The sequence below is a fragment of the Nymphaea colorata genome, chromosome 9 (genome assembly GCF_008831285.2).
Source record: "Nymphaea colorata isolate Beijing-Zhang1983 chromosome 9, ASM883128v2, whole genome shotgun sequence".
Taxonomy (NCBI): Eukaryota; Viridiplantae; Streptophyta; class Magnoliopsida; order Nymphaeales; family Nymphaeaceae; genus Nymphaea; species Nymphaea colorata.
This window is the reverse complement of record NC_045146.1, coordinates 21,076,485-21,102,955: the sequence shown is the minus strand read 5'-3', so window position 1 is coordinate 21,102,955 and position 26,471 is coordinate 21,076,485. Positions and strand designations below refer to the sequence as shown.

General features: G+C 39.8%; 5 protein-coding genes across 5 annotated transcripts; all 5 read left to right on the top strand.

Annotated features, from left to right (window-relative positions):
- Window positions 1-512: 512 nt before the first annotated feature.
- Window positions 513-845, top strand: LOC116260675 (antimicrobial peptide 1-like). The gene has a single exon (XM_031639112.1). The coding sequence runs from the start codon at window positions 513-515 to the stop codon at window positions 843-845; it is 333 nt and encodes a 110-aa protein (XP_031494972.1).
- Window positions 846-8,336: 7,491 nt separating this feature from the next.
- LOC116260674 (antimicrobial peptide 1-like) lies at window positions 8,337-8,669 on the top strand. Its single transcript, XM_031639111.1, has one exon. The coding sequence runs from the start codon at window positions 8,337-8,339 to the stop codon at window positions 8,667-8,669; it is 333 nt and encodes a 110-aa protein (XP_031494971.1).
- Window positions 8,670-11,352: 2,683 nt separating this feature from the next.
- LOC116260673 (antimicrobial peptide 1-like) lies at window positions 11,353-11,685 on the top strand. The gene has a single exon (XM_031639110.1). The coding sequence runs from the start codon at window positions 11,353-11,355 to the stop codon at window positions 11,683-11,685; it is 333 nt and encodes a 110-aa protein (XP_031494970.1).
- Window positions 11,686-13,854: 2,169 nt separating this feature from the next.
- Window positions 13,855-14,187, top strand: LOC116260671 (antimicrobial peptide 1-like). The gene has a single exon (XM_031639109.1). The coding sequence runs from the start codon at window positions 13,855-13,857 to the stop codon at window positions 14,185-14,187; it is 333 nt and encodes a 110-aa protein (XP_031494969.1).
- Window positions 14,188-23,021: 8,834 nt separating this feature from the next.
- LOC116260670 (antimicrobial peptide 1-like) lies at window positions 23,022-23,333 on the top strand. The gene has a single exon (XM_031639107.1). It carries the CDS (start codon window positions 23,022-23,024, stop codon window positions 23,331-23,333), a length of 312 nt encoding a protein of 103 aa, XP_031494967.1.
- Window positions 23,334-26,471: the final 3,138 nt, after the last annotated feature.

The window sequence follows — 26,471 nt, the reverse complement described above, 5'->3', positions numbered from 1 at the left end:
CCGATGTGCAGTACTAGTTATTCAGCTGAGCTCTAAAAAATTCTTGTGCTTCCAAACGAGATGTCTTCGCATTGTATCGTCCTTCCTAAATCCATCGGAATCAAAAGCTCACAGCTCCACATGCATTTTCATCAAAACATAAGGCTGCACGCATAGACGAAACCGGACATGTTTAACTTATGGTCGATATCCCTACGGCAAAGCCAAAGTAGGAAAAAGTGGGTGAAGAAAAACAAAGTCCCAAATCTATGTGCGCTTTAAGCAAAATCTGGTAGGCCAAATTTTCCATTCGTAGGAAATGTTGTTCGGTGCTTCCTGGTTTACAAGTAGGAAACGACTGCCAAATACACACGCCTTGTTTAAGCAAATCTTCCACTAGCTCTTGATCGCTGATCTATAAATAGTTCAACAAGAAGCAGCATTGCCATCGTTGTCTTAGTCCTCAATTCCTTTGTTAAGCCTGTTACGGATCGATCTTAATACTTCTTCACTCTTCAACCTTGGGAACCGCCATGGCCAGATCTGTTGCTTTAATCGCCGCTCTGGTGGCAATGGTGATGGCCCTCGAGTTCGCGAGCATTGCGGATGCAAAATACAACAGCTATCTGAGGGTGTATGAGAAGCCAGGGTGCCGCGGACGTTCTGAGAAGTATGAGGCTTGTGGTTGTCACAACCTGGAATTCAATGGTGGATACAAGTATGATTATAACGAGAAGCATGACGCAGACTCGAGGATGGTAGTGTACATGGGATATAACTGCGAGGGGTATGGGCGTGCGTTGCCTCAAGTCGATCGGAATCGCTGCTGGCCATTCCAATTCAAGAGTGTCTACATCAAGTGCTGATTTTCTGGTGATAAGCGAGGCGCCCATTTAAATATTGCCACATATCTTGACGTTTATGTGGCTTAATTAATAAAGAAGGAGATCAAGTGGTCTCTTTCATGTGCATTTCACTATTTGTCCCCTCCTACTGGCTACTGGACTCACGAGATCGTGTTTAATTTAGTTAAGTTTACTTTTATGTGTTGGGGAGAAGTACATGTACTTCTTGTCAGCCATGGAAATAGTTGTACTACCTATAGTTTTGGTTAAGTTGAATAAAGATGGGTTGCCTTAACGTATATAGCATGGAATATTGTTTACCTTTTCGTACGTGTTTGTTTCGTTGCTGAGGTTCACAATATTTCAGGTCGGATGTCGTTCACTCTTATCAGAATATTATTAATTTACTTGGCAAAATCTAACAAAATAAATCGTATGATTAGTCCGCTCAAATGAGTGCATATAATATTTATAGGTCAGCAAAATCGAGTGTCCGGTTTTAATCTGCCAAAAATTTCTACGTCGGTACGTGGCCTGATGTCAGTCGCTGGCGAATATAAACTTATCTATTCATAGACTTAACTCTTGCCGAAAGGGTTGTGCAAGGGTTATAAAAAAGGGCTCAAATTCCTGTTGCAAGGCTTCCAAGTTTCCCTTGAACTCGTCCCTATCTAATGGAAGAGACATTGCTGCGGGAATGGTGGGCCTTGTGTAGAAAATATCGATGTGTATTATTGGGAACGCGATGTCTTCCCAACGTATCCTCCTTTGCCAGTACACAAATTTGGCCACAATTTCATAAAGGGACTAATTAGTTTCGTGATTTTCTGGAAGGCCACAATTTTTTATGCAGACTGTCAAATAAAAGCTTGAGGTGAGTTATTGTGCTTGCAAGCAACATGTCCTTGTTTGAGAATTCAAAAGCTCCCAGTTCCTTTCATTTTCCTCAAAACATGAGGAAACTGCCTACAATTTGAGAAATCACTCATGACTTATGTGTATTTAACATATATATCTTTAGCTTCCTCAAGTTGGCAGCGAATCCTGATGCAACTGGCACGTAGCTAGTAATTATTTGGTCCATGTCGAATCTGGGTTAGATCTCATTTAACCAAATTCATGATCCATCTAACCTACGGTCCACCATTTCCACGTATCTCGATCGGTCCAACTTTTATCGTGTCATAATCGGATCGATCCTTCTTAGAGTTTGATTCAATTCGTCGGTGGCAAAACTCCAAACCAAATATTCTGACCAAAAATTTGCGTTGACATTCAAATTTATTCATACGATCATCATCGACATCCAGTCTGGGGGGAAACTAAGGTCGGAAAAAATGGCGAAAAACAGCTCCAATTCTAGATGCGCTTTAAGAAAATTAGACCACAGGAAACTAACAATTGTCACTACTTTCAAGTGGGGACGGAGTAAAAAAAAAAAAAAAAAAAAAGATAAACAAACATTTTTCATGGGCTTGTGTGGGCAGTTGCCCACATGTGCCAGTAGGAAACGACCGGCAAGGTGATAAGGAGACCGTATGATTCCCACGGCCACACAACCCGTATTTGACTAGAGCTAAAACCCAAGGAGGGACACAATGTGCGCTCAACAAACTTATAGCGAGCGTTAGCCAAATGTATTAAAGTAATTCTTCTTGACTTTGAAATGAGAGGGAAATCCTGAAGGATCACATGATCCACAATCCCTTTAACCAGATGATCTCACCCATCTATAAATACATGACCAAGAAGTAGCATTACAACCACCAACTCAGTTCTTGTCGCCTACTTAACATCTCTTCGCTCTTCAACCTTTCGAACGTCCCCGCCATGGCCAGATCTTTGGCTCTTGTGGCCGTCCTGGTGGCCATGGTTATGGCCTTTCAGTTCGCAAGCATTGCCGATGCAAAATACAACAGCTACCTGAGGGTGTACGAGCAGCCACTGTGCCGCGGCCGATCCGAGAAGTATGAGGCTTGCGGTTGTCACAACCTCAAGTACGATGGCGGATACAAATACGATTACAACGAGAAGCATGATCCGGAGTCCAGCGTCACACTGTACAAGGACTATAACTGCCAGGGCTATGGACGTACGTTGCTTCAAGCTGATCGGGAACGTTGCTGGACAATCCGATACAACAGTGTCTACATCCACTGTTGATTAATTTTCCGGCGAGCGAGCCACCCTAGAAATAAGTTGATGCCATGATCTCGATGCTGCTATGGCTTATCAATAAAGAAGGGGAATATCAAGTGGGTCTCCTTCATGTCATGTGGATTTCGATATGGGTCCCTTAGTCACTTGGCCTACTGGACTCTTTAGCTCCTGTTTTCTTTAGTTATCAAGTGTTCATGTTATGCGTGGGGGAGAAGAATCTGTACTTCTTGTCAGCCACGGAAATAAATGCATGTGCTACTTATATATTGTTCGAATAAATCAAGATGCGTTGCCTTTAACACACCTATTTTGGGTGGAATTGTTTCATCTTATCCTCCAAGTTGTTTCGTTCCTGACAATTGAGTTTTAGGGTATCTGTCCATCTATCAGATTTAATTACTTGGCAGAATTGGACTTAATTAACCATGCGGTTAAACGTAATTTTCTATATTGCTGACTAGTCTAACCCCAGTTGTCAAGTTTACAACTCTACCGGACGAACACCTCTTTAATCAATGTTGTGGTTCAGAATAATTACTCTGTACAAAAAAAAAAAAAAATCTAACTGGTACAATCAATCCATGAATAGTTATATATCTGAACAGATAATATATACTGCACTCCCGGAGCCGATTTTTCACTGTTGGTGCCCAGCAGCCCGCTGCTTCCATTTCTTTTCGTACCTCTAATCTTCGCCTGCAACTTTCTGTGACATGGGACACAGGTTTTGTCCATGGTTGGAGGCAGAAAGTTTTGGCGCAGGTGCAATCATCCAAAAAATTTCAAGGGGCGCCATATATAAAAGATAAATGATTAAGGGGCAGTAGCATCTAAAATACATAAACACGTAGGGTCAACTAAAATATATATACCTCCCTTGGTTGTCATAAATGTGGAAGATGTCCTGCCCCGTCCTCATAAATGTAAGTCTTTTTTCTTAAACTAAAATTATGGTCACTGAGAATAAAAATTTGCCAAAAGAGAAATTGTTGTGGTGGGTTGGTGTTGAAAAAAATGGTTGCGTTGTGCCTTCTACTCTTTCTTAGTACAAAAGCAAAGAGCATGTCTCTCACCAATCCTTCGTTGGAAATTACTGGGGATTGCGTGCTAGATATCCTCATATTATGTCTTTCTTCCTAATTTCTAAATCGATCGTATTCAAAGGCTCACAGTTCCATCAGAACATGCTGAAAATTAACTCATTTCGCATCGTAATTCGATAACACTTGGATTTTGATTCAATGGCAGAACTGCGCATGCCAAATCTGAATCTGATTAAGTTTTCAGACTTGTTTCTCCCCATACCAAATTTTCTAACTAAAACGCATTGAAAATGAAACATATTGACCGATAATCATCGTCGACAGGCAATGTGCCAAATTAGGTAAAAAGTCGGAAAAAATGGGTGAAAACACAAACTGTCCCTACTCACGCTAGGCAAAATTTCCTACTGATCGCCGGAAACTGACGTCATTCCATACTTCTCAGTTTGCTTGTACGAAACGATGAAGCGGATAAGGATCCCCCATCCTTCCCACGGCCACGCCTCTTATTTGACTAGACCTAAAATTCAAGGTTGGACACAATCTGCGCCTGCCTAAGCCACACACCATATTTGACTAGAGCTAAAATTCAAGGATGCACACAATATGCGCCTCCCCATCTTAGAGAAAGGCTTGATCAAATGTACTAAAGAAATACTTGTTGACCTTGAAATGAGAACCATGCTGAAAATAATGAATTAACATTAATATATATCTTATTGCATTACATTTTTTCTATGTTCAACGCAAATAATTCACACGTACTACTCTTCTTGGCACTCGGTATCAATATTGGGCAAAGGGAAAAACAAAAAAAAAATCCAAAATCTCTTTAACACGCTTTCGCTGATCTATAAATAGATGAACAAGAAGCAACATTACCATCGCTGCCTTAGTTCTCCATTCCTTTGTGAAACCTGTTACAGAGGGATCTCAATACCTCTTCACTCTTCAGCTTTCGTAATCGCCATGGCCAGATCTCTAGCTTTGGTGGCCGCTCTGGTGGCGATGGTTATGTTCGCGAGCATTGCCGAAGCAAAATACCACAGCTACCTGAGGGTGTATGAGGAGCCAGGGTGTCGCGGCCGTTCTGAGAAGTATGATGCTTGTGGTTGTCACAACCTGGAATTCAATGGTGGATACAAGTATGATTATAACGAGAAGCATGACGCGGACTCGGTGATGATAGTGTACAATGGCTATAACTGCGAGGGATATGGGCGTGCGTTGCCTCAGGCCGATAGGAATCGCTGCTGGCCATTCCAGTTCAAGAGTGTCTACATCAAGTGCTGATTTTCTGGTGATCAGCAAGGCGCCCATTTAAGTATTGCCATATCTTGACGCTGATATGGCTTAATAAATTAATAAACAAGGTGATCATGTGGGATGCCTTACATTTATGGATCCCTTTTTTGTTGGGGATAAGTGTACATCTTGTCCGCGACAGAAATAACTGTTCTACCTTTAATTAGTTATCGTATGAATAAAGATGGGTTGCCTTAACTTGTATCTTATGAACTGTTTCACAATGCTTTTTTAGTTGTTTCGTTGTTAAAGTTCATATTTCAGGTCGGGTATCTATTAATATGTGAGATTCACTTGGTAGAATATGACATGATTAATCGTGACGTGAAATTAATTTGATTTTAGAGTAATAGTCTGTGATGGTTTTGAATTTTGATTGTAGAATTGAATTTTTTTGCAACAAAATTCCGCCTCAAGTTGCAATTGAAGTGAAAATTCCTGTTTGTGTTTACAAGTCACGAATTTTGATCCCATAATAAAAAATAACTTTTTTGATAAAACATGAATTAAAATTCTTGAATTGTTGCATATATTAAAACCATCATGACATGTATTCTAATGAGAGATGAAAAAATTGTAAAATTCTAAAGCATAATTCCACCCACAATTTCAGAATTTTGATTAAAATATGAGCTTATAATTCTGGAATCAAGATTCTTTGTCTAATAGTGAAATTCCTATTTCATCAAAAATGAAAATTTTAATTTTAGGATTCACAACTCCAGCCTCTTCAAATACTTCTGATCAGATGACAAATCCCGTCCGTTCCCTTTATATTATATTTTAAATGTTTTCTTGTTCCTCTTTGTTATTAATTTTATTGTTCATTTTGCTTATCCTATTACCAAGTAGCCGAAAATCCATGACCTCCTCTACTGGGAACAATCTTACGCGAGGTTTCTTTTTTTGTTTTTTTAATAATCAAGAGACGTATATCGGTGAAATTTTCACCGGTATAGGTTTATCACTTTTAGTGACCCCTTTTTTCAATCCAAGTTAATTTACTGGAACTGATAGAAGAGAGTCAATTAGGCGTTTATTTTCTGAAAAGATGTAAACAAACAAGTCGAGTGTCCGGTTCTAAAATTCTATAAGAAGGTCTGATGTCAACACTAATATGAAACTATTCATATAGATTATTCTTTGGAAAAAGGGTTGTGCTAAGGTTATAAAAAAATGACCAAATTCCTTGTGCAAGACTTCCAGGTTTCCCTTGAACTCGTCCCTAGGCCAAAGAAGAAACGATGTTAAGGGAATGTGGTGGGCCTTGTGTAGAAAACAACTCTATCGTGCTTGCAGGATTGTATTGCTAGAAACAAGATATCTTTACAACGTATCTTCATTTGCTGGTCCCAAATCTGAAACCCAGCTTTCAAAAGCATGGAAATGATAGTCTATAAGAATTAAAGGCTCCATTCCATGTGGAAGATCCAAATACAAATCCAAAAAGGAGGAGCTTAACCGAACCGGATTAGAGCTTTTTTAAGTTCGAGCTGATCAGTCGAACCTGAGCCAAGCTGAGTTCAAGCTGGCTAAACTCGGCTCAAACTCTATTCAGCCCTAAGAGATGGCCGTCTTCCTTTAATATATTAAAAAGAATAAATGAATGAACAATCTAAACCTACAAATAGAGGGGGCGCCCCAGAAGAAAATTTACAGGAAAAAATACAATGCGTATTTTCAACTTGTAAAAGGATTGTAGATTATAAACACCATGATGTGCTCAATAGGAACCTACCTATTCAGAAACCTTTTTGAAAGGCCGGGCAGTGTATGAGAATATAAGATAAACATAGGGTTCATATTGCAACACTCTGAAGTCGGCCTTAAACTCGTATCTGATAAAAAAGAAAAGGGGAATTTACATTTTAAGGCCAATCGTTCACCCATTATTTCATAAAGGGCCACAATTTTACAAAGAACGTCAAACAAAAGCTTGAGGTGAGTTTTTGATAATTTGGAAATATAGAAAACATCAGCTACGATTTTTTCTTCAATATTACGCCCGCTCTGTCACTAGATTACATTCTCATCAGTGTAGCTAACATTTTCATTTTGGGGTTAATAAAAGTTCGCTATTCGTAACCTTCTCGAAAGTTGTAACTGGCACATTTTCAAGAGCTAGTAATTATTTGGTTTATGTCGAATCTGGATTCCATCTCATTTAACCAAATTCATGATCCATCTAACGTACGCTACAAGAATTCTCTTCACCAGCAGCGTGAGAGATATGGCCGCCGTTGTTTTGTTGAAGTGAATTTACGATTCCCCATTTACACCAACTTTTATCGTATGATAATTGGATCGGTCGAACTTAGATTTTGACTCCATTTGATCGGTGGCAAATGTATTCATATGATCATCATCGATAGCCAGTGTGGGAAAACTAAAGCCGGACAAAATGGGTGAAGAAAAGAAAAAACAGTACCAAGTTTTGCCTAGTATGACTTTCGTAAATGAAAAGACATTGCAACGCAATGCAGCTTCAGTATGAAAATAAGCCATTTTTATGGGCCAGTGTGGGCAATTGCCCACTCTCAGCACGTACTTGGTAGTTTGCCTGTAGGAAACGACCGGCTGAAGGTTTATAAGGAGCCCGGCTTCTATCCTTCCCACGGCCACACAAACCGTAGGGCTGAAATCCAAGGTTGGACACAATGTGCGCTTACCTAACTTAATGGTCAAATGTACTAAAGTAATTCTTCTTGACTTTGAAATGAGAGCAAGCAATGAATAAGGAAATAGTATATATCTTCTTGCACATTTGCATGCCAGTTTTATTCAACCAGAACTTTATGGGCAATGCAAATAATCCACACGTACTATATTCTTGCTCTGCTTTCAGCGCTACAGAAGGCAGAACAAAAAGATCCACAATCCCTTTGACCAGCGGATCTTGTCGATCTGTAAATACATGACCAAGAAGCAGCATTACAACCACCAACTCAGTTCTTGTCTCCTAATTAACATCTCTTCCCTCTTCAACCTTTCGAACGTCCCCGCTATGGCGAGATCTTTTGCTCTGGTGACCGTTCTGGTGGCCATGGTTATGGCCGTCCAGTTCGCAAGCATTGCCGATGCAAAATACAACAGCTACCTGAGGGTGTACGAGCAGCCACTGTGCCGCGGCCGTTCCGAGAAGTATGAGGCTTGTGGTTGTCACAACCTCAAGTACGATGGCGGATACAAATACGATTACAACGAGAAGTATGATCCGGAGTCCAGCGTCACACTGTACAAGGACTATAACTGCCAGGGCTATGGACGCACGTTGCTTCAAGCTGATCGGGAACGGTGCTGGACAATCCGATACAACAGTGTCTACATCCACTGTTGATTAATTTTCCGGCGAACAAGGCCCCCTTACAAATAAGTTGATGCCATGATCTCGATGTTGATATGGCTCATAGAAATAAAGAAGGGGAATATCTAGTGGGTCTCCCTAATTTCATGTGGATTTCGATATGGGTCCCTTAGTCACTCGAACTACTGGACTCTTGAGCTCCTGTTTTATTTAGTTATCAAAGTGTTCATGTTATGCGTGGGGGAGAAGTATATATATATATACTTCTTGTTAGCCACGGAAAATAAATCCATATGTTACTTGTTGTTCGAATAAATCAAGCTGGGTTGCCTCTAACATGCCTGTTTTGGGTGAATTGTTTCATCTTGTCCTTCAAGTTTTTTCGTTCATGACAATTCTGTTAGGGTATCTGTCCATCTATCAGATTTAATTACTTGGCAGAATTTGACATAATTAAGAAAAAACATACTTTTCTATAATGCTAGCTAGACTAACCCCACTTGACAAGTTTGTAATTCTACACGACGAGATGCTATTTAGTGCTTGTTGTGTGAACAAAAAATAAAGATTCAAAACTGACTTGTACAATCAATCCATGAATAGTTATATAAACTGGACAGAAAATATATATTGCACGCCCGGAAGAAACTTTTCACCGCTGCTGCCCAGCAACCCGCAATTACCATTGTTTTGCAAACAGGTTTTGTCTATGGGCGGGGGAAAGTCGATCCGTTCTAAGGATTGAGTTTGTCCCTGAACCCTTAACTGAGAGAAAAGAAAAGAGAACTTTCACTTTCAACGCCTACATTTCACCCGTAGTTCAATAAAAGAAACTTTTTACGCGACTTTTTTAAATCAGGACCAAGCTTTTGTAAAAGCAATCAAATATTAAGAGCTTGAAGCGAGCTTAAGTTAATTTTGAAAAATAGAAAACATTAGCTGCACCATTTTTTTCAACATTAACCTCTTTGGTCACTAGATTACGTTCTGGACGTTTTAGGTAAAAAATTCACTTCTCCTACAATGACAGTTTTGATGAAAAGTGTGATTTTTTGTAATCATAAATGCAAGTCCCTTTTTTTTTTGTAAATTATAGTTAAAAAGTAGACGAATCGTGTCTCCTTTTGTAAGAATAAGAATAAATTAAAAAGTTTGCATTGAAAATCAAATAAATTCACCGACCATCATCGATAGCCAATGTGGGAAATTAGGCAAACTCGGAAAAAATAGGTGAAGAAGAACTGCTCCAATTCCGTGTGCGCTTTAAGAAAATATTTAATTCACGTTAGGCAACCTTTCCTACTGATTTGCCGGAAACTAACGTCCTTCATTACTTCTTAGTTTGCTTGTAGGAAGCGACTGTTGAAACTGATAAGGAGCTCCTGTCCTTCCCACGGCCGCACACCTTATTTAACTAGAGCTAAAATCCAAGGATGGTACACAATATGCGCCTACCTAACTTAGGGTAAGGCATCATCAAATATATAAAAGAATGAACAGTTCAAGTATACAAACGCAGGGAATTCCCCAAAAGAAAATTTACAGAAAATGATACAATGTGTACTTTCAACTTGTAAAAAGATCATAGATCATAAAGACCCTGATGTGCTTAATAGGGAACTTGCCTGTTCAGAAAATTGTGATTTCTTAAAAAACTGTAGCTGTGGTCTCTTTTATGAAACTATGGCAAAAAATAGGCCGGAAAATAAAAATTTGCCAATTTAAAAGTTGTTGGGAAATTGTGGTGGCCTTGTGTTGCAAAAAATAAAAATTGTTTGGCACATAGATAGTAATTATATAGCTTATGTCGAATCTGGATTGGATCTCATTTAACCAAATTCATGATCCATCTATATTACGGATCCCCATTAATACGTATCTCGATCGCTCCAACGTTTATCCTATCATAATGGGATCGATCATACTTGGATTTTGACTCCATCGATCGTTGGCAAAGCTGCATGCCAAATCTGAGTCTCATTAAAAAATTGCATTTGAAAATCAAATATATTCATATGATCATCATCGATAGCCAGTTTGGGAAAACTAGTCTCAAAACATGGGTGAAGAAAAACAGCTTCAAGTCTGGGTGCGCTTTAAGAAAATCACACTAGGCAAAACTTACTACGTACTGACCACCGGAAACTACAGTCATCCAACATTTTCAACTTTTTAAAGAACATTAATACATAAATGAAAAAACTGTAGTAAAATTTCAATATAAAAATAAACACTTTTCTGGGTTTATGTGAGCAATTGCCTACCCACACCTAACTCCGCCCCTACTTCCTAGCTTGCCAGTAGAAAACAACGGGCTGAAGGTGATAAAGAGCCCCTATCCTTTCCATGACCACACAAGCCGTAATTGACTATAGCTGAAATCCAAGGATTGGCACAATGTGTGGTTACCTTACACTGCAACAAAAACTAGTATTGTCTACAAAACCAAAGCTGTTGGCAAACTGAGAATAATGAGATAGTATAGGTGTTTGCATGCCAGGTTTATTCAAACAGCACTTTGTGGTCAATGCAGATAATCCAAGCTTATTATATTCCTACTCTGCTTCGGTCCTTGGACAACATGATCCACAGTCCTTTTGACTAGCGGATTTCCCCGATCTATAAATAGATGACCACAAGCAGCATTACAATCACCAACGCAGTCTTTCTCTCCTCATTAACACCACTTCACTCTTCAACCTTTCGAACGTCTGCTATGGCGAGATCTGCTGCTCTGGTGGCCGTTCTGGTGGCCATGGTTATGGCCGTCCAGTTCGCAAGCATTGCCGATGCAAAATACAACAGCTACCTGAGGGTGTACGAGCAGCCGCTGTGCCGCGGGCGTTCCGAGAAGTATGAGGCTTGTGGTTGTCACAACCTCAAGTACGATGGCGGATACAAATACGATTACAACGAGAAGCATGATCCGGAGTCCAGCGTCACACTGTACAAGGACTATAACTGCCAGGGCTATGGACGCACGTTGCTTCAAGCTGATCGGGAACGTTGCTGGACAATCCGATACAACAGTGTCTACATCCACTGTTGATTAATTTTCCGGCGAGCGAGGCGCCCTTAGAAATAAGTTGATGCCATGATCTCGACGTTGATATGGCATATAAATAAGGAAGGGGAATATCTAGTGGGTCTCCTTAATTTCATGTGGATTTCGATATGCGTCCCTCAGTCACTCGGCCTACTGGACTATTTGGCTCCTGTTTTATTTGGTTATCAAGTGTTCACGTTATGCGTGGGGGAGAAGTATATATATATACTTCTTGTTAGCCACGGAAAATAAATCCATTTGTTACTTGTTGTTCGAATAAATCAAGCCTGTTGACATGTAGCTCCCTTCTATTTGTTCAGGAGAAGTATATATATATACTTCTTGTTAGCCACGGAAAATAAATCCATATGTTACTTGCTGTTGGAATAAATCAAGCCTGTTGACATGTAGCTCCCTTCTATTTGTTCACTCTGGCATGTGGAGGTGTGCTTATTGAGATTGGGTTTAAGTAGCTTACACATGGTTCTCGAAACTCAGTAGTGTGCCTATTGACATTTGGTTTAAGCAAAGCACTATAGACTACACTATTTTTGTCTTTCGCTCCCTACAAAGTATTGTTATCTTAATGGTGTATATTGATGACATTATTGTTATATAAGGCACTGTAGAACAAGAGAAGGAAGTCAAAGCCATATTACACGACAACTTTCAAACAAAAAATTTAGGGAAGTTGACATATCTTTTTGGTATTGAAGCTACACATTCAGAAGAAAGCATTTTTTTATGTAAAGAAAATACATGTTGATTCTGAGGAGCTAAGCCGAGTTCGACTCCTCTTGACCTTAACTAGAAAATCAGAAAAGACGATGAGAAACCAATTCAAGATGTTCAAGGTTTTCAATGACTTCTTGAAAAGTTAATTTATTTTACCATAACTAGGTCAGATATCACTTTCGTAGTCAACATGATAAGCCAAGTAATGCACAATCATCGTTCCATACATTTGGAAACTGTTCATCGCACTCTCAAATATTTAAAGGTGAGTTTAGGAAAATGAACTTTAATGAAAAGAAATAATAACCTTGAAGTGATCGGATACACAAGTGTAGATTGGGTTGGAGATCTGAGTGATAGAAAATCGGTCACCAGATTTTGTAGTATTGTGGGAAGTAACATTCTCACTTGGAAAAACAAAAAAGAGAGTGGTGGAAAACCCATGATGGGTCAAAACGCTTCTTTTTGATATAGGAATCAAAATTGAAAAACCCATGAATCTTATGTGCAACAACATGGCAGCCATTTATATTGGTGCAAATTCAGCGTTCATAAACGAAATAAGCACATCCAGATCAATTGTCATTTTATTCGTGAAAAATTCTAAACAAAACAATATATACTTCACATGGTATCCAATATCAATTGACAGATATATCTACTAAAGCCCTAAGAAAGAAGCACCATCAATGGATAAATAGCAAGTGAGGCAAATCAACATCAGCTCCCCAACTTGAGAGAGAGATTTATTGTTTTCCCTAATGCAGAAAATATTTTTCCTTTATTGTTTCCTTCCTTTATTGTATTCAACCGTTGTCTTCTTCCGTTATATGTCTATAAGGTGAACAAAAAAAAAATGATAATAATAAGTCTGTATGTAGACAATAATAGCCGAACCAGGTACGTTAACTCTCTTGCGTTTTGTGATTGCCTCTTTATTCCATTGTTGATAACGTCGACATCCAGCACATGTTTCTATTGGACTGTGCAAAGCGGCGGATGCTAGAAGGTGAGCGAATCCGATCCCGTCAACAGCCACGCACTTTATTTCACAAGAATTCATCATTGAATCCAAGGATGGATTTACAATATGCGCCTGCCTAACTTATAGCTAGTCCTCAAATATACTAAAAAAAAATATTGACCAAATTAACTAAAATATCTTAATATTTCACCGCGGTTTTATTCATGCCGAACTTTTTGGTCAAAGAAAATAATTCACAAGCACGTACATTCCAGCTACGTTCCGGCGCGCATGGTATCGTTGGACTAGACGCAGGAACAGCATTGTCAACAGTCCCTTTACCCCATCGCTGCTCTATAAATAGTTGAACAAGAAACACCATTACCATCGCTGCCCTGGTTCTCCATTCCTTTGTTCAAAGCTGCAACCGATTGATCTTAATACTTCTTCACTCTTCAACTTTCGGAATCGCCATGGCCAAATCTGTTGCTTTAGTCGCCGCTCTAGTGGCAATGGTTATGGCCGTCGAATTTGCAAGCATTGCGGATGCAAAATATAACAGCTACCTGAGGGTGTATGAGGAGCCAGGGTGTCGCGGCCGTTCTGAGAAGTATGAAGCTTGTGGTTGTCACAACCTGGAATTCAATGGTGGATACAAGTATGATTATAACGAGAATCATGACGCAGACTCGAGGATGGTAGTGTACAAGGGCTATAACTGCGAGGGATATGGTCGCGCGTTGCCTCAAGTCGATAGGAATCGCTGCTGGCCCTTCCAATTCAGGAGCGTCTACATCAAGTGCTGATTTTCTGGTGATCAGCGAGGCGCCCATTTAAGTATTGCCATACCTCTTGACGCTGATATGGCTTAATTAATAAAGAAGCAGATGAGCAAGTGGGTTTTTTCATGTGCATTTCAATAATGGTTTGCTCCCCTCCTACAGGACTCATGCGATCGTGTTTATTTTAGTTAAGTGTATTTTTATGTGTTGGGGAGAAGTATGTGTACTTCTTGTCAGCCATGGAAATTGCTGTACCACCTATGGTTAATTTGAATAAAGATGGGTTGCCTTGACATATTGTTTACTTTCGCTGCTAACTTTCACATGCAATGTTTCAGGTCAGATATCTTTCACTCTTGTCAGACTGTTAATTCATTTACTTGGCAAAATCTAACATAATGAATCAAGCGATCAAATATGATTGCTATGTTCAAATGAGAGCATATGTAAGTTTCCATAATGCTAGATCATTTCGTGTTCTTCCAAGTTTTGGAACTGATAGAAGAGAGTCAAATCCAAATCCGAAGAGGAGGAGCTTAACCGAACCAGGTTTGAAGTTTTTTAACTTCGAGATGAGTCGAAGTTCGAGCCAAGGCGTGGCTTAAGGTAGCCAAGCTGAGTTCGAGTTGGCTACCTTCCTTTATTAAAAAGGAATAAAAGAATGAAGAGATCAAGTCTACAAGCACAGGGAATCCGATCCCCAAAAGAAAATTTACAGAAAATGATACAATTTGTATGTTCAACTTGTAAAAAGAATATAAATTATAAAAACCCTGATGTGGGAACTTACCTATTCAGAAACATTTTTGAAAGGCGGGGTTGTGTAAGATAATATAAGATAAAGTAATGGATTTATGTTGCAACGCTCTGAAGTTTGCCTTGAACTCGTATCTGATAAGAGAAATTTTGATTTCATGGCCAACGTTTCACCGATAATTTCATAAACAGACTACGTTTCGTAATTTTCTTAAGGGCCACAATTTTCATAAAGACTGTCAAATAAAAGCTTGAGGTGAGGCTTTGATAATTTTGCAAATCGAAAACTTTTTTTGTATAAATATTGTGCTTGCAAGCGACTTGTCCTTGTTCGTGAATTCAAACGCTCCCAGTTCCATGCATTTCCCTTAAAACATGAGGCTGTAGGTGTAGATGACGAAACTACTAATAATTTTCGCAATCAATCATGACTTAGGTGTATTTGACACATGCATCTTTAGCTTGCTCAAGTTGGCAGCGAATGGTAATATTTGACACATGCATCTTTAGCTTGCTCTAGTTGGCAGCGAATGGTAATGTAACTGGCACATAGCTAATAATTATTATTGGATCGATCGTACATTGATTTTGACTCCGTTGGTCAGTGGCAAAACTGCATGCCAAATCTGAATCTCATTAGTAATCTGGATCCAGATGTTTCTGGGACCAAATATTATTTTAAATTTTTATGGCACTTGTGTATAAATGAAAAAAGCTCTAATATAGTTTCAATATGAAAATAAACATTTTTATGGACCTATATTTGGCTAGACCTGAATTCCAAGGATGGACACAATGTGCGCTCACCTAACTTTTGGTGAGCCTTGGTCAAATGTACTAAAGTAATTCTTCTTGACTTCGTAATGAGAGCAAGCTGAGAATAATGAAATAGTATATATCTTATTGCATGCCGCTTTTATTCAAACAGAACTTCAAGGTCAATGCAAATAATCCACACGTACTATATTCTTACTCTGCTTCGCCGCTACAAAAGGCAGAACAGCATTATCCACAATCCTTTTGACCAGCAGATCTCGCCGATCTATAAATAGATGACCAAGAAGCAGCATTACACTCACCAACGCAGTCCTTCTCCCCTTTGTACGCAATCTTAGTCAACACCTCTTCACTCTTCAACCTTTCGAACGTCCGCTATGGCCAAATCTTTTGCTTTGGTGGCCGTTCTGGTGGCCCTAAGAATCTAGAACGTTTTGAATTAGTGTTCGAAGACCACAGTTTCCGACTTTGCTAACTTTAGAGGCCGGGTTGTGTAAGGGAGTAAAAAAGACAACTGAAGCATCTTTTTCTTCATCATGCAAGACTTTGAAGTTCCCCCAAACTTGTTCCTGATAAACTTTGAAGGTGAGCGAACCCCGATCGCTTCAACAGCCACACATGTTATTTGACTGGAGTTCATGAAATCTATGGATGGATTTACAATATGCGCCTCCCTAGATATAAGCAAGTTCTAGAATATACTAAAAAAAATGTATTCACCAAATTTACTGAAATATCTTAATATTGCACCGCTGTTTTATTCATGCAGAACTTTGTGGTCAATTGAAATAATTCACAAGTACTACATAACTACTATGTTCCGGCGCTTGGTATCGTTGAAATAGACGCAAAACAACATTGTCCACAGACCCTTGAACTAGCAGTGCTCCATCGCTGATGTACAAATAGATGAACAAGAAGCAGCATTACCATCGCTGCCTTGGTCCTCCAATATTCCCTTGCTAGCCTTGTTACCGATTGATTTTAATACTTCTTCACTCTTCAACTTTCGGAAACGCCATGGCCAGATCTGTTGCTTTAGTCGCCGCTCTGGTGGCAATGATTATGGCCGTCGAGTTCTTGACCATTGCGGATGCAAAATATAGCAGCTATCTGAGGGTGTATGAGGAGCCAGGGTGCCGCGGCAGTTCCGAAAAGTATGTAGCTTGTGGTTGTCACAACCTGGAGTACAATGGTGGGTACAAATATGATTATAATGAGAAGCATGACGCAGACTCGACGATGATAGGGTACGTGGACTATAACTGCGAGGGATTTGGACGTGTGTTGCCTCAAATCGATGGGAACCGATGCAGGCCATTCCCATTCAAGAGTGTCGATATCGTGTGTTGATCTCATGGGGATCGTCAGTGAGAGGCGCCTTTAAGTGCCATATCTTGATAATGATATGGCTTAATAAAGAAGCAGATCAAGTGGGGAGCTCCTTCGTTTGTTCTTATGTGCGTTTCATGGGTGATCCCTTGAGCAGTGCTCCTACTGGACTCATGAAGCTCGTGTTTAATTTAGCTATTGTGTATTTTTGTTTGTTGGGATGATGTATTGCTTTCGTAAGCATTCCTCGTCATGGGATTAACAAAGATGGGTTGCCTCTACATAATTTCGGATTTCACCTTCTTGGGCACATTGATGATTGAACATATATACGTTGGAATATTACCGTATCTGATCTATGGCGCAGAATCAACGGAACTATAAGCACCGTCAATTATTTCTCCTACACTCTCGCCAGTAAAAAGAAGCATCACCAAGGTTGTCCTTCGATACACTGACAGCGATCCTTTTAAACACGGATATTTGTCGGTGAAGAAGACGACCTTGAGCTTTTTCATTGACAAGAGTTTTCCAGTAAATACTTTGTCTGATGCTATTTCTCCTCCTTGGTAAAAACTTTAGCCGGATGACAAGATGATCATTGCGGTAGCATCATACGTTTCATGCCGGTTTCGCCAATTCACTGAAGTTACAGCATCTCCATATGAATTCAAGGCTTCCAAGCTGAGCCCTAGGCCATGAACAGTGTACAAATCATGGAAATTGGTCTTAACTGAGTGCACAAGTTTTTCTAGTGCAGTTCTAAACCCTGTAAATTTTTTTCAGTGCGTGACCACCTTAAGTATTATGACAATATCTTTTTTTTTCTAAATTTTTTAATCGAAGCTGCCTCTGCTACAATTGGTTTCTCTTCTAAAGGTTATCAGAAAATATGATATATTTGATTAAAACTAAATCCAAATCCAATGTTCATTTAAATCTGAATCTGATCCAATTCTTAATCTCATGTTAATCTGATCCAATTAGCTTTAGGGGCATCCCTATGGACAACCTACTGTGCCACTTTTTTCTCTTTGCAAAAGGGTCTTGATGCCAGCCGGAGGCGTAATTTCTTTATATATCGAACAATCTCTAATGTGCGCATTTATGCACACAATATGCATTTTATAAGTACAAAACGTTCAAATAATATCAAGTAAGGGTAAAGTGGAGAATTTTCATACCCAAAAAGGGTTGGTTTGAAATATATAAATGTGTGATGATCCCTAAAAATTGACATTAAGGAAATCAGATTCTTGGGCCAGAAAATAGTTAGAAGATTTAAACAGTATGTATATATATATATCTGTAAGTACCCATAGTTATAGGTTGGAAAAGGAGAAAAAAAAGAGTCCCAATCTGTGTGTCGCTTCGGCAAAAACATGGGGCCAGAGTAACTTTATCTTTCATAGTACTTCCAAATATGCACGTAGGGAACGGCTGGACAGAGTTAGCATACACACCTTATTTGACTAGAGCAGAAATCTGAGGATGCATACAATGTGCGTCCGCCATGGCCAAATCTGAGAATGCATACAAATAGATGACCAAGAAGCAGCCTTACCGTCACGTCCTCAGTCCTCCATTCCTTTGTAATCTACATTCGATCTTTAGTACTTCTTTACTCTTCAACCTTTGAAGCCGCCATGGCCAGAGCATCTTCTGCTGCTTTAGTCGCCGCTCTGGTGGCAATGGTTATGGCCGTCGAGTTTGCTAGCATTGCCGACGCAAAATACAATGGCTACCTGAGGGTGTACGAGGAGCCAGGGTGCCGAGGCCAGTCCGAGAAGTATGAAGCTTGCGGTTGTCACAACCTCAAGTACGGTGGTTCATACAAATACGTTTATAATGAGAAGCATGACGGGGACAAGAACATGTTATTGTGCATGGACCACAGCTGCGACGGGGATACGCGCTGGCTAAGTCGAGTTAATCGGACCAGCTGCACCCCAATATTCCCGTTCAGGAGTGTCTATATCTACTGCTGATTTTCCGGTGACCGGTGAGGCGCCCTTTTAAGTATTGCCACGTTCATATGGCTTAATCAATACAGAAGGAGATCATCAAGTGCGTCTCGTTCATGTTCATTTCATTATATGTTTCTTTACTGGACTCTTGAGCTCGTGTTTAGTTTGGTAAAGGGTATGTCCGTGGTGCCGAGAAGTCTGTATACTTCTTCTCTGCTATGGAATAAATAAATGTACTCCTTAAAGTTATGGTCTGAGACTCTAGTTGAGATGGTTGCCTTAACATATATCGTACGAATTTGTTTCATATTGTTTTTCTAGTTGTTTCGTTCTTAAGGTTCACTATTCAGGTCCGGTTCCTACCAAGCCGTTGATTTATTTAGTAGAGTATCGCTTAATTATTCATGCGGTGATATTTGGTTTAAGTACGACATGGTTATGACACTAAAAGCCATTGTGAATAGTGCATTTTGCAACATATGCAGTTGGTTGACAACAGTTTTTAATCATAGAATGCGCCATTTGTGATAGCTTTTAGTATTACAAAATAAAAAAATTTCATCCAACCATAAATGATTAAGCTTGAGCATTGGGCTAGGTAACCAACGAGTACCAAGTGGTGCCTGGCTCGGTTGGCCTGATAAGTTGTCACACCAATCCGGATGGACCTGACTAAGCTCGATTCGGTATAATATTTTACTACTATTAATTAGATTTATATATTATTTTATACTAAAAATATAATTTTTAATTTTAATTGGTCTGCATTGGGCTGTGCCCGGGCTCGGGTTTCAGGTGTTGGGCTAGGCCCAGGTCCGAGCCACAATTACAAGCTGCGGCCTGATCCAACCCCAAGTCCTTACTATGTCGGGCCAATACCTAGGCCAATAAATGATGGTTGACTTATTTTAGTTTTTGGTACGAATATATATATATATATATATATATATATATATATATATACTAAAAGAATGGTGACTCTAATTTTTGTAGTCACTCAGTCATCTTCAATCCAACACGGTGAACAATTAAGAAAAAAAAGTGAAAGTCATTTTAACTATCTAATATTAGTTTACATTTTTTTTTCTCACCACTGGAAATAGACGGTCTTGATTAAAATGCTGGATGACTCAATTATTATTTTTCATTTTTTCATATATATATATATATATATATATATATATATATATATATATATATATATATATATATATTCCAAGATAATATATATGCACGTTATCTTTCAAATGAACCGTCAATGCTGGCCCAAAAGAAATCACGCTTTGGGCAGGTCCGATGCACACCTTCTTTTCATCATTTTTCAAAGCACCAGATAATGGCAGGGCAAATTATTTTTCAAATGAACCGTCAATTCTGTATCAAAGAAATCACGCTTTTGTCCGATCCCATCCACGCCTTTTTTTATAATTTTCCAAAGCCCTAACCGCGCACGCGAGGAGTTAATTTTCCGTCATCGATGAGGACGGCAGCGGAATCCCCCACCACCCAAACTTTTGACTTGTCAAAAGTAAAGGCACGAAACAGGCTGATACTGATATTAGTATAAATAACTGTAAATCCAGTTTCCTGGAAATATTCATGCCTGGTGAAGTTCAAATGCCCCTCCGCGGCACCAAAGAACCAGGAATAGTTCGTCGCCTTTCGAGTCACCGACCATTCGTCATTTATTCGGTCCTCCCGCCTGAAAATGTGTCGGCTTAAGAGCTATAAGACAAACCAAGCATGAACACCCTTGGTTTGACTTGTTCGGCTCGTTTACCAACACCCTCTTAAGCTATTGTAAGAAAATTAAGCTGTCTTGTCGCTGTCTTTTTCTTTTTATTCTAATCATGGTGCTGATGAAGATAATCCTTCGAACAATCCAGAAAAATCTCCATCTGTACATTCAGAAGAAGAACAGGTGCTCTCATGACTACGGAGATTGAATCAACCTCTCTTTTGACTTGTTTGTCTGCCAAGTTTATGGTTTCACTGGCAAATCTAGTGTGAAAAATATCTTTCCCTCGTGATGACTGCTGTATATTTGGTATGTCTTCTTGTCTTAGGGCTTCTTCTGCAAGAACAGAGCACCCTGCTTACCCTTTTCTTTTTGTTAGAAGATCAACAACTCAGTTTCTACGATTATTTTGTTCCCAATTCTTTGATTTTTTGGAATAAAATGGAGTGTGGGAGTCTAACTCCCATAAGTTTGCATTGAACAACTCAGTTTTTAAATACCTTGGTTTTGGAGATCAATTTTTTGGGGTTTCTGCTGTTGAGGAGCCTAAATCAAATTCATAGAGATGGGCAGAGGTATTAAAAGTGGGACTTGGTTGATCGGGTGGCACCTGAGACTCACATATGTCAAGTGTAATCAGCACGTCAGCAGAGGCTCGAAACCTGGCATAATTTGTCCCCTTAAATGCACCATTAAGATTGCATTTGGTAGTCCAGATCTCAAATTTCGTGATCTCATATCGCATGATATGGCACTAATTGCATTATTCTATCAATTGCTGGACCTGCGATGCAAGGAAGCGAAGACTGTAGACAAGAATGGTTTCAGATCTGAGACTTTTCTCAGATCTGACGCCAGGATAACTAGTATCCAGGCGCTTTTTATATTAGCGTGGAGTAAATATATTCTGACAAATACGTAACATTAGTTAACACCTGTTTTTGTGCTTAGTTTCTTCCAAATTAGATGACTTTGTGGCAAGCCAAAAGTTGGTATTGAATTGGTCATGAATTCGTCAAGACTGGTTGTCGATGCATTTGTATTGGTTCAAACGAGCATGAGTTTGACTTTTTGTTTCCCCTTTCCCTGAATCACCAAACTCATTAGGTTAGGACCGGGCAGGCGTGCATAGTTGACAAACTTATGACTTACATAAGTTCGTCGGGACCTCATGTTTGCTTTTTCATCATCTAAAACTGAATGACATGTAAAATAAGTGTTTGTATGTATGCTCAGTAAAGTTAGTAATTACATTTAACAATTTACAAAATAATAAACTTCAGTTTCCAACAATGCAAGGCTAAAAAAACATGTAATTAGTTGATGATCCCAGCTAACTCCTTGGTCTAAATGATGAGTATAATTGAATCAGGTGACTCACAAGTTAGACCGGCGAGTTTGCCAACTATGGAGCACAGCAAGTTGAGTTTGCTTGCCAACAGGTGCGCTTCAGGGAAAAAAAAAATGATCATCTCGACACTTCCGGATCTTGATCGAGTCTAATCCCTGGCTTTAGTCATCCTATCTATGAAGGCAACAATATTAAAATTCTTTCCTACTATTTTCTCTTTCAGATGGTTTAGCAGAAATACTACCAGTTTTTAACGGATCATAAGAAAAACTTGATAAACCGAGTCTTTTAGACCAATCAGAAATTACATAATCTTGATATGACGAGACGTCCCCACCCAATTGCATGCCATGCCTTTCTGAGGCAGGAAAAGGCAGTCCAGCGAAACTACCAGTTGCAGGGTTGCGTTGTTTATGTACAGCACAATGACTGAATCCTGCCCGTGGCCTTCCGCTAGAATACCAGTTCAATTCTTCCCAAGTCCAGCATTTAAAATGATGTCAAGAAAACGGCACGTTGTCAGCCTTTTTCAGTTGCTTCGTCGATCCTACCCATTTTAACGAAAACTTATTTCTACAACCAAAGGGGGCCAATGAATGTATAACCAAGCATGAACATCCTCAGTTTGAATAATCTTTCATCTCGATCCTTTACTAACCCTGTTGTATATAAACCACAACAAATCTGTTCGATCACGCCATCATATTCTTGTGGTATATCCTACACGTGAGTGCTGATGCATGAAATTGAATTTCTGAGCCAAATACTGCCTTCCTGCTTGCGACTATGCCTTAAAATTACAAACAAAATGGACCAAGTAAAAGATGTTAATTAACTAAAGTCCGTGCACTTTGCAACCCCTCCTATAAATAGGGGTACAGACTTGGAGAGGAAGCACATAGCATCACTTGCTTAGTTTTACCTCCAAACTTCAGCCATGGCAAGAGCTCTTCCTCATGTCATGGCCACCTTTCTCGTCGTCCTCTTGGTAGTGGCGTTTGCTACCACAGCAAGTGCAAGTTATCTGACAGTGTATGAGGGGCCAGGATGCCAACAACCTGCTGAGAAATACTATGAGTGTGGTTGCCATAATATCGAGTACTATGGTGGCTACGAATACTATTACGAGGGAGAACCAGCATTCTTCTACAAGTATGAAGACTGCGAAGGACATGGTCACCCATATTATGAGCATCAGAAATATTGCTACAAATTCGACAAGTGGAAGAGTATCTACATCAAGTGCTGAGCTTATGGAGTCGGAGATGAATGGATATGGTGTCCTTATCCCATAGCAAATAATAATGCAGTCATGCGTATATAATATGTCAGCCAAATAAAGAAAGAGCTTGCCTCTTTCATCTGTCTGTCTGCAGTTGTGTCTTCAGGTCTCGAATTAGACACAAGCTTAGCATATCGTCCTTTATGTTGGGTCTTCGTGTGTTAAATAAGAGGTCATGGTATTTTGTGTGGTATCAATTTTCAAATTGTAGCATTTTGTCTGCTAATCCTACATAGCCAATCCAGAAAAAGCAAGGTGAGAAGGCAAGCTTCTGCTAGTTGTGCTAGAAGTATGCAAGAAACGTGTGGCTTTGTAGTCTCAATCCGTTGGAAATTGGCAAAACTCCCATGCTTCTGAAAGCACCCGAGAATTATACATGATCCAGTAACCCATTGGCTCATGCAAGAAAGTGGGTAAAGATCTTCATTCTTTTACCCAAGCGAATTCTCACTCTGAGGCCGATAATGGCCTCAGATATTAGTACTCTTACCAAAGCCTGTGGATTTCCGTGTTGCACCAAGCCCATGTATCTGTTAAAGCTATTCTCAGGTGCATAATCTAGCCGTCTGCACTGTGCATTTACAGTATCTTACTGTTACTTCTAAACAATAGCTTCACCATTGACTTGAAAATCATGCATAATAAAGGAGTGGCATAAGGAAAAAGTCAATCTTAATGATCAAAGCAACTCTGTGATCTGATGCACTATCTTATAACAGTACATAAAAGTCCAGGATGCCACCTACCCACAAGTGTGTCTGTTTCTTGATCACCGTGGGATTCCCATGGAGACACTGAAAAGATCATGATGGAAAAGCGCAAAAACGATTTGTTCTACAGTTTTCCCAACTCCGAAGAACATCTGGTTATATTAATCCTAGACGATGAAGAGTCAAAAATTTCCACTGGAATAGTATGGATGTCTTTTTGGTGCATTCAGAAGCAGACTAGGTGCTTTCATCGCCAGGCTTGCGTTTTTCATTGTTCGGTTGCAGTTTAAGGGATGACCGGGAAATCCAGTGGCGATTATGAAGTTGATCAGTATCTTTTGATTTAAGATCTCTGCCGTATATCTTCCATGTCGGGCAACCCCTGCAAAAAGAACAGAGCACTCCGCTAACTTGTTTCGTTCCTTTGTTTTTTCTGCTTGGTCCATGACAACAGGGACCACTTTTAGATTCACGGCTCCGTTGATCGCGGAATCCCAGATCCCCCATATATCTGAGGATCTTATTCTAACCTCGATACATCCCCCCATGCCCCAAACATCTTTTGACAAAGTAATATCTCCGTCCTGAGATCATCTGATAAAGCTTCTGTCATCGCATCATCAATTCCTTGCCGCATAAAAAGGAAATATTGCAGTACCATTGACAACCTTAAGTTTATATTCTAAGGTTATTCGAGGTACATGATCACGACCATCAGGACAGGTCGGTAGCTGGTCCGATGGAATGGGGCTCGGGTTGGGGCCCTGCCGAAAAAACCGACCTAATTCGATTCAATGAGGCTCGATTCGGTCTGATTAATTTTTTATTATTTTATTTAATAATAATAATATATACTTTGTTATTAAAAATATATTTTATAATAAAATTTTTTTATTTATATTTAACAAATATTTTTTATTTCAATCAAGCTAGACCCAAGATCGGGTTTCGGTCGTCGGGCCAACCCAGCCCAATGCCGAGGTCCAGGAACAGATTCACATTTGTCACTGTATCCTTTCGCAACAGCGGTTGGATTCGAGATCCTTGGATGTGGCACTAAACACCATGGATCACAAAATACAGGGATGACGAACAAGGCCCGATGGACACAAATTTGTGTTTCTCTCTTTTTCTATGTTCGGATCGATCCAAATATTGTGTGACTTCGTGACGGGTGACGTTTGGATTCTAAATTCCATGACTAAATATATCAGACACCCCTTTAGTTTTTTGATCCACCTGCTAGCAAAAACATATCAATTTTTGATCTAAAATTATAAAAATATGTGGTCTAAAAATAAAAATACAATTTGTCAGCTAAATGAAGAAAAGGCTTTTAAGAAGAGATGTTCCCCCCCACCCACGCCGCCTACCAGCCATCTCTCATTTTCCATTGCCGTCTTCCTTCCTCTCTTCCCAAAGCCTCTCCGTGTCATCGCATGTGCAGCCACTGCTGTCTTTCCCCTTCGCGTTACTCTTTTCTGGAAGTCTCTATTGGTGAGAAAAATCAGCCATGTGCAGCCACTGCTATCTCCACCTTTTCGAACCAGACAGGAAGAGGTCTGCATCCCCTCCTCCCGATCGCGTAGCCACGGCTGCCGCCGCAGCTAGAGCTCGAGCTGACTTCAGCTACCCAGCAAGCTCCCTCTCGTCGGTGATAGCGGGGTTGGAAAGAGTTGCCACCTCCATGTTTTTATAGTACTCATCTACCACTAGCTTTACTACAAGTCTACAATGAAGTTGATTGACTCCAAGATTCGAAACATTGAACTTGATGAAACGTATCAAATTGCAGATTTGGGATACAGCTAATCAAGAACGCTTCGGGACAAACACGACAGCTTTTTACGGGGGAGCCATGGGTATCTTGCTCGTGGATGATGTCACAGATGAGTCTTCCTTCAACAAAACTCGTAACTGGATGAGGAACATATATCAGCACGCATATGACTATGTTAACAAGATATTAGTGGTAACAAGGCAGCAACGTGCTGTACCAACGTCACGTGTGTCAAACTTGAGTTCTTGTGGAGAATTGCAGAACTCTGCAGAAAACAGGGGAAAGAGAAGTCGGCAGGAAAAACAGAGTAAGAAGCTCTCACTCAATTTTATTCATCTCTTCAAGTATCTCTCTCTCTTTACTTTAATCTATTTATACATTCATGATACACTTTCGTTATGTTACAGCTGTACAGTCTGTTAGAATGTGAGCTGTCATGCTTGTTGCAACTGTCTCACCACTAAAGTTGTCTTGTGTGCTAACACTCCCCCTCAAGTTGAAGGTTCTAAGTCTAGAACTCCCAACTTGTTTATAATTCTGTTGAAACTATCCTTACATAGTGGTTTTGTAAATACGTCAGCTAGCTGCTCCTCACTTCTGACAAACACAGGTTTT